This window comes from Halichoeres trimaculatus, unplaced genomic scaffold (genome assembly GCF_033239565.1).
Source record: "Halichoeres trimaculatus isolate MK-OKI-2021-1 unplaced genomic scaffold, fHalTri1.1 fHalTri1_scaffold_24, whole genome shotgun sequence".
In the NCBI taxonomy this organism is placed as follows: Eukaryota; Metazoa; Chordata; class Actinopteri; order Labriformes; family Labridae; genus Halichoeres; species Halichoeres trimaculatus.
In genome coordinates, this window is record NW_027437202.1 from 29753 (window position 1) to 39183 (window position 9431).

General features: G+C 39.8%; 1 protein-coding gene across 1 annotated transcript; it reads right to left on the reverse strand.

The window, feature by feature from the left end:
• Positions 1 to 572: 572 nt before the first annotated feature.
• On the reverse strand, positions 573 to 3548 carry LOC141786223 (uncharacterized). Its single transcript, XM_074664974.1, has 14 exons — positions 3485 to 3548; positions 3250 to 3369; positions 3019 to 3122; positions 2658 to 2930; positions 2454 to 2547; positions 2278 to 2345; positions 2123 to 2188; positions 1776 to 1940; positions 1607 to 1675; positions 1283 to 1414; positions 1123 to 1182; positions 931 to 1011; positions 669 to 771; positions 573 to 595 (listed from the first exon to the last, which is right to left on the reverse strand). The coding sequence occupies exons 2-14, from the start codon at positions 3362 to 3364 to the stop codon at positions 573 to 575; spliced, it is 1353 nt and encodes a 450-aa protein (XP_074521075.1). The 5' UTR covers positions 3365 to 3369; positions 3485 to 3548.
• Positions 3549 to 9431: the final 5883 nt, after the last annotated feature.

Sequence of the window (9431 nt, forward strand, 5' to 3'; positions counted from 1 at the left end):
AGCCAGATCCATGCGCACAACAGCATAGCACTGTCCTTGCAATGACTTTTGCAGACCCCTGATGTGGCACATCAAGTCATTCAGGCATGTGGTAAACACAGCCACAGATCTGCCACAGCTCGAAGCAAAGCCAGATTCATCCCGTCTACCACAGTCAACAACCACAAAGTAGTTGTTGTGCTGTATGATAACTGTACAGGCATTATCAATGCTAAAGAGACACATGCCTGTACTCATCAGCAGGTCTTGAAGCTTCTCATACAACAGAGCCTCTCCACTAGACGTAGCAGCAATGTACTCTGCCAAGTCAAGCTCAAGTCTCCACTTCTTACCAAAAACACTACGCTTTTCAACTAGCTGAAAAAACTTGTCCTTCTCTGCCAGATTGTGACTCTCCTGTGCTATAAACGCATACAAGTCACTACCCTGTGACCTGATCTCATCCAGGTCTCTACCACGCCATGTACACACAGGTGAAACTTTGTGCTTGATGGCAGCTACAACACTACAACATATTGCTGTGTTAACATCAGGACGCTCACCACTGCCTAGTCTTAAAGTACTGGCAGAAACTACAGGTGTGGGTAACTGCTCACTACAAACACAAGACAGACAACAAATATCACTCTGACCTTTGATGAATCTTTGAGAGCGATGTTTCGCGCTACCTTCCACCTCAGGGGCCTGGGCAGGGCTGGCACATGGAGACACGGGAAGCACAGGGGACACAGAGGACACAGGACACGCTGGGGACACGTGGGGCACTGGCACCTGATCAAAAACAAAACAGGTCAATTACCAGCATAGACAACACAGATATGTCACTGATATAAGTCAAACCTATTGCTTGAACCATTACAGTACTTATGTGACATTCAATCAGTATGAAGAACAAACAAAAAACATTTTATTGTTAAATTAAACACCAACCTCCTCTCCAACCATCTCAGGCACGACAGTAGCAGGTGTGGCCTGGGACTTCACACCTCCTACACACGGCACTGCCTCCGCCTACAAAAACAACCACAGTCATGTATGAGTTCTCAGACTGCAGTTAACTTGTGACACTGTTACTTAAATAAAACAAAACATTGTTTGCCAAAATAATCTTATAAAACTCACCTGTCGAACGGACCGACTCCTCTTGGAGACAGCAGCCTTCTTCTGTTCCACAAAGGCCTTCTAATGAAAATACAAGTTACAACATTATACACAATGAAATAAGTTTGGACTGGGTAACTGGGTTACTGGGTAATATAAACACAGTGTCTATGAATATTACCTGCTTGCCCTTGGGAACAGGTCTGCACTCTGCAGGAGCAGGCAGATGAGATGGAGCAACCTTTTCCATCTCATCCAACAGCGCAGCGCTAAACCAGACTGGTGTTAGCGGGATGGCACACTCCTTCAGGACCTGTGAAATTACAACACAGATACAGTTCTTAAACTGAACAGGTGTAAAGAAATACAATGATACATAAATTTACTACAAAGCAAACTTAGCACTATTTCAAACATGTAAACTATGTATAGAATGTTTGCTTGCTTTAAGCACAGCACCTCAGACATGTCCGCAACTCTATCAACAAGATGAAACATTACAAACCTGCTTTCCAACCATCCGCTTCTTAGGAACCACACCAGAGGAGAGAGATGATTCCCCTGATGAGCTCCCCTGTCATTCAAAGAAACACAGTTTGTAGTTATTATCATTGAACTTCAGTGCACACAGCGTATACATTTACAAATCTTTCAAAAAACTATCAACAACTTACCCTTCTGCGCTGTCTCACAGTGGTCCACTCAGTGAAGGGGTTCACTGGAGGACGCAGAGTAGGAACTTCACCTCTCACCACAAGTCTAGGCTTGACCTGTGGGACAGAGGGCTTGGGAGGTGTTGGAACCTGGACGCGTGTTGTCTGTGGCAGTGGCTTCAGGGTCTATTTAATGACATAACAAAACACAGTTATTAATAAGCAGGTCAAATATAACATTTAAAACATACTAAATTGGTATTATTACAGATAACATAGTAAGTGCAATAACCCAAATGCACTGATTAGTAAAGAATTCACATTCAATGCAATGAACCATAATCTTTTTATAACACAACACAACTTACATCGTACGCAGCCTGCCATAGCAGCCGTGCAAGGATTGGCATCCCTGCAGTATCAGACAGGTGAATCTGTTGAAAAAACATTAAGCAAAAATTATTAACAACACTTTCAGTGCTAAAGATGACCAATTTATGTCATAAGTGAAAGTTCTACTTACACCATCTCTGGCCCACAAATCAGTCTCTCTCAAAGGGAAATGTTCGAATGCTGGAAAGTACCTCACACCTTAAAAAATCAACAAGACAAAGTATGAGATACTAGATACGATTGTGTTTTCATTTACACAACCACATTAAACAATACAACAAATTCTGCTTTAAAAAGCAGACATACCCATTCTAGCAGAAACTCTGTGGTATTCCTGACTCATGGCCTGCTGCAACCGGAGATTGCTGGAGATCCGAGGAGGAAACTCAAGCACTGCAACCTAAAAAATAAGGCAACACATGTATAAACATTTGTATTGTATTGACAAACCTTTCACATTTCCCTTTCAAACCATTCAATATGCCAACAAGAACACATGTCAATACGTACGTTGGACCAACATTCCATGGCTGCAGACAAAAGCATGGCAAAGTCTGCACTTGCACTCTCGATGGTCTTGGAGTGCGTCAGGTTGTTGCTGGGTGCAAGAAGAACCACTGCTGCAGGAGTACGGGGAACCTCAGCATGGATCAGCTCGATCCTCTCCTCATGCGCAGCAGCCCCTGGTGTCGACATGATGCCAAAGGAAAACAGTCCCTTTGGCATCTCCACGAACCCATCAACGATGGCTCGCAGGTGGGAGTCACCAACCAGAAGGACAAACTGGAACAGCAAAACATAGTTAGAACATCACCTACTAGTAAATGAATTTAAAGCTCTACACATATATGAGAATTCTACTTTTTTTTACCTCCTTGTCAGAAGACTCAGGTGGAATGACCAACTTGTGACTCTTCCTGGTCAGTGGGGAAACTGGCCACCTGAGGACATGATGGCGCTGTCCAGTCCCTTGAACTATGAAAGACAAATCAGATTTCCCCAACTCAGTCACAAAAGCGATGACAAATGCAAAAGCAACATCTGTAAGTACACCAACAGTAATTAGTTCAACAAAAACAAATAAATATAATTTTCCACATACCTGCTTCATCTTCTTGTCGTGCACGACGCCACAAGGGGGTGATGCCAAGTGGCTGTCGCTCTGCCAGTCTACGAGCCGCCGCCTCGGAACGACGGAAGGACTTCGTTCTAGGCATGTGGACTAAATAATAAAAAAAACAACAAAGGAAATGAATGAATATGAGTATTAAAAACATACATTGAAACATATTTTTTGGCAAATTCATCTATGACTATACAACAGCAACATAACATACCTCACAAACGCACCAAATCCAACTGTCGAAAATGTGCTTAGGTATGACTTTCTGCTGACAGCAACTGTAAAGAAAAAAATGCAGAATTTTACAAACCATTGTATTACACAGGCATATTACTCAACACAAAATTAAACAATTCTCATTAATCAATCAATATAACTATATTCCCCAAATTACATTTACTGCATCATCTAACAACTATGCCACAGGTCCAATTAACAAACCATCGACTCTGCTTTATAAATGTAATACTAAAATAAAATTGTGTGTATATATTCTATATCACATAACACAAGTCATGTCAAAGTTAAAACTTCTTTCTCCAGCAGTAAATACTGGATTCATGAATCTACTAGAGTTAAGCCCATAATTCTTGTAAAACAATGCCTAAATTGTTGCCATTTAAATGACAACCTGGAGTATCTCCTCAAGCATAACACACTTAACCTCAGGGTGGGGCATTGTGTAATGCTAATGTTGAGCAATGACAATAACAATAAAATGACATTAATTACACTATTGTACCTTATCCCATTTGCACATATATAATGTCTGGATAATTGTTTCATTCTTTTGTACACTGTAAAACATACAAGGTTTTTACTTTCTATTTCATCATACACAAAATCACTTTCTAATGGTAGGCTGTCATTCATGGGCTTTCCTTCATACACAACATGTCCCTGCTACAGGCTGAGGAGATGTTCATTACTTGCCAATGTTTTTGCCTATATCATGAACACACTAACATCAAGTCTTTATTACTTCTGCTAATAATTATCACTACACCTTCATTAAAAATTCTAGAATTTAAGTACTGTATAAGCCACAGACATCTCAGATGGGTTCAATTTTGACAACCACCGCTGTGAACTGAAAGACAACTCCAATACACTGGGTGGCGCTGTCGCAAGAAAATACCGCCATGAGACTGCTGCCTGCAGTGACGCAGCTGGATACTATCGAAACTCAGGAAATGGGGCGTGTTTTACAGTAGCGCTGCATTCAGCCATTAAACAGGACGAACTGTTGTTAGCACCAACGACGACGTGTGTTGGATCCAAAACTACGCCTCAACACACCAACAGTTCCATAAAAATTACACAAATTAGCTCATGATTGACAAAACCTCTGCATCCTTATTACAGTAAAAACTTAGCAACAATATGTACAAAAAACACGGTTCACTCCTTCCCACAAACAGTTTACTCCCTTCCACCACCATCCCCCACAAGCATTGACGACCGAAACCTACAATAACAAATACAACCATACCAACTCAAAACACGTACTGAAATCCTAATTGACCAAAAACACAGATAAACTGACTCTCAGCGAAAAAATCTGTATCGATCTGCTATCACGCGTTACCACACAATTTTCAGCGCGTTACTCTCACACAAATACACCGCTAAATAAGTCTCTACTTTTCATCGTCTCGTTAACGACGCTACCTCTGCTGCAAAGCCACAGCTACCTACATACGGATGAAAACAAACACGCATATCCTTTAGGACCCAAACACAAATTGTGAGAGCGGGCACGACCAGCCGTTCACTTTCAATAAAGCGTGAATGCATCCCTAATCAGTTTTTTTTCCGAAAAGAGTCCGTTTATTTGTGTTTTTGATCATGTAACCTATGCCCCTTCCGAGTGCAGGAGAAAACAGCAGAGGAGGGGGAGGGGTGCGTGCGCCCTGGGCTTCTGTTTATATCATCGCACACCTCCGTTCACAAACATACTAACTCACAAACATCGACTTAAATGCTCCATACATACGAACTAAGTTACACAAAGGTAGGAAAATGCGCCAGGAAAACATTAAACCTTTTTCATCACTTTTAAACTACCTTACTCCAAAAGAAAGATATTACAATACAACTCGTTCAAGCACTTTCATTACTTACTGTGTCCAAAGCGTCGGCCGAAGAATGAAGACTCGTACAGGAAAAAAAATGAAGGGGAAAGAAAGAAAAACGGAAAAAGAACAAAGAAGGAAAAACTTGAAGAAAACAATGAATCTCTCAGATGGGATCGCTAACTCGCCGTAACGTGTTCGCTCGCTCTGAGTTTACCACACAAAATGGCACCCGATACTGTGTTACGGAGAGATTTATAACCTCTCCAGCCAACCGACCAATCACAATACAGTACAGAGCCGTGCCCACGATGACACTGCAGGCGTGAATTAAAACGGTAACGCCCACTGAAGTAAAGACAACTTCAAAAATACATGATAATCCTTTGTAATAATTTGGTTGCAACTTAATATACACTAGGCAGTACACAAAAACATGTTTCACTTCAAGAAACGAAAATAAAAATCCTAAACAAAAAAAACAGCTATGAATGTTTCTGTTTTGTGTTTACATGGCTTTACGAATAATGCTGATCGGCTAGTAATGTTTTCCTCACGCATGTGGAATAAATGGAATGTAATGTCTGCTTTTCGTATGTTACCCTAAACTTTTCCTATGTATCCTGCACTACCTATTTCCTCTGTATTAACTCTGATTTGATCAGTTAAATACTCTCCTTATACCATCGCAAAGATAGCTTAACGGATATGACACCGCGCTACGGTGTTGATTGTTTTTCTTATGGCACGGGTTCGAATCCAACTCGTGCCTACCTATGTACATTATCCATCAATTTTCCTATATGTCCCGCACTACCTATTTCCTCTCCTTTATCTTATTGGACACATCAAGTCATCAAAACACACCATCTTTTAATGTCTTTTCGTCTTTTTAAAATTGTATTTCTTTTCACACAATTCACTGCAAATCCTTAAACCTCATGAAGCAAACAAAACAAATGCTGCCTTGAACTGAAACCGCCACAAACTCTATCACATCCCTCATAAGACGTACTACATCACCTACACTTTTGCATCTTGTTTGCACTGCGTACAAGCTTTACAAATTCATGTCAATTTGTTATCCACATTTGGTAATAATACTCTCTAACACATATAGGAAAATTACACAGTGATGATGTATATTTACTGAGACTACAGCATTGGGTAACCATGTCTGTGCGTGTGTGTGTGTGTCCGTGTGTGTGTGTCTGTGTGTATGTATGTATGTGTGTGTGTTTGTCTGTGTCTGTGTGTCTGTGACTGTGTCTGTGTCTCTGTGTGTGTGTGTGTGTGTGTGTGTGTGTGTGTGTGTGTGTGTCTGTCTCTATAAAAAACAGCAAACAACAGCCATATTAATTTTATTGACACAACAAAAAAAAAACATTTAAATCAGGAAAGAGTAATGATAAAGGAACAGAAGACACAATGAATGCAATAAATTTATTGTGTACAGAAAATGTCTTTACCGCTTAGACCTCACAGGAAGTAACTCATCTTAGGAACTCATGGGATGGATAACATGATCCTCAGACCCTAAACTCTGGTGTTAATGAAGAACAGTAATGCTTATTGAACATGATTTTTCATTGAAGGTTTATTAGAACATAACCAGGATCCTGAAAAGGTACTGAAACAGTTGAAGATAACTTGAACACACTTCAGAGGCTGGATGAAACCTATATAACAGGAGAGACAAAGCATTTTCAAATTTGACACCTAAGATCTGGTTTGATTAAGAAGGACAGTGTGGTGGCTCATCATTGGATGAAAGGAGTGCTGAGACTGGACAAGAAGGATAGCAGGAAAACTGCTTCAGACTTACAAACCATGGGTGAACAAATAGTCTTCCTGACTACTATGATTCCAATGTACCATGTATGCCTGCTGGCGGGGCCAAACCTAATCCATACACATAGCTCTTGGCTAAGCCACATTTTGCTGCACTTAGGCTGCTTGGGAATTGCCCCAATACAAACCATTTCCCGCGGGGCGAGGGCCCGTCATTGCTGCATGCAGCTATATTTTTGTTTGTTTTTTTTAATTATGTTGTTAAAACCTAGGACAAAATTTTGGCAAAGTTTGAAGGTGACTACAAATTAATTTTGTGTCATTATAAATCATATGTTAAGAAACAATACAACGGTAACAAAACAAATTTTACCCAAAACATTGGGATTTTTTTTTTTTAAGGAAACTAAAGTGCAAAAAATTATCACTTTAAGGTAAAATTAAAACAAATTCTTCTTTAGGGTACAGAGTTAAAGACTACAATACAAAAAATAAGTAAATAAATAAAATGTTCCCCCATTATTGCACTCATTTTTTTAAAAGAGTAAAGTATAATGAAAAACCACACCAGAATAAATGTTGTGAAAAAAAATTGGAACAAACCCCTTTTTTTGGAGTCTGCTTTTTTGTTTTCCTGGTGCGGCTGAGCCACGTGACTGTCATCATCAAAAATCAGGAGAGTATGGGGGTGGGGGTGGGGGTGCTGCCCTGTGACACAGACATAGTCAAGTCTCCACTTTTAAAAAAAATTAAAACTACAGTATTGCTGTGTTACACGATATTATCAATATTTGTATTGATCCGCCCACCTCTACTCCTCACTCACAGTAGTCTCCTCCTGCATTCACATGAATCATGCAAGTGTGTGTCTCATTATGGTCACTTCTATCATCCCCGGCCCAGATTAAGGAAGAGGGTTGCTATTTAGACATTTAAGAAAAAAAAAAAAGTATGGACGGAAGACAGTTAATTTGTAGTTGTAGTAATTTTGTAGTTGATTATGATGTTGTGTTTTACCTGCTTTCTCTCTTCCATTGTTATTTCTCTGCCCTACAAAGTCCATGAAAATTACATGCACATGAATTATTCTGCAGATTAGACAGCAGCGTCATTTAGTGACTTTTAGTGACTTTGTGGACAGTCAATAGTGACTTTCTTTACTGAGGAGTTGGCATGTTGAAACTGGCAATGTTTCACTCAGCTTTAATGATGTTCGAAATGGTAAACAGTCTCATTCTTTCAGGTATTTCATGACTATACATGATATAATTGATTAAAAATAATCTGTTAATAGTGGATTATTTGGGTATATAGTAATCTGGGGTGTTAAAAACAACAACAATTTACACCGAACTCAACCGAGAACCGTGACTACAAAACCGTGATAAGAACTGAACCGTGGATTTTGTGAACCGTTCCATCCCTACTTCATCACACACTTCAGTTAGAGCATCCTGTCTCTTATGGAACTCCTGAGCGCAGTGAGTGTGTGTTGAAATTTTCAGTTTGCAAACCAAAAGACTGCATGCAGAGTATTTAATCCTAAGGCGTAAATTAATACAAGACCACATTTCTAACAAAGACATATAAATTATGAGTGCTTCGCATTATGTTGAAGAGATATAGTGTACTTTATAGTGGACGTGAGAGATTAAGTGTTGGTGAACGATAACCATGTGTGAATGATACAGCATTCATTTACAGAGTCTGTGCTTCAGTGTAAGGGGGCCCCCAAATGAAATTTGCCTAGGCCTCATACTCACTTGGGCCCTGTTGTAGTATTTGGTTGCAAAGGGAAACTGATATCATGGAACCAAAAATATGGCCCCAATATTGTGCAGATCTACTACTCATGCTTAGCTAAAGGGGTGATTCAGATAAATGTGAGGGAAGAAAAAAAGCATTTCAAACAGGAATAAAGATATCGCCTCATCTTAGAAATAGAATGGACCTTCAGAAGTCTAGAGGTGTACCAAGTGTAACACAGAGATCAGTAGCTTTATACATACTACGTAGTCTTATGTGTATATACAGGAATTTTTTGGGAAAATTGTTTCAAAGTGTGCTTTTTAACAAGGATTGGAGAATGGACCCTTGTATGCCTTCTGTTGGGGTTAAAATCAAGAACACCTATAATGAAAAACTGTGGAATGTTGACCTATGCTGCAAGAAAGTTTGTAACTTAAATGGACTTCAGAAAAGCCACCAACCCTCTCAGAATGGCACAAAGTTATATTTGCACTGCTTCCCATAGATTATTTGACATACCGCACCAAAAAGGAAAATTGGAACATT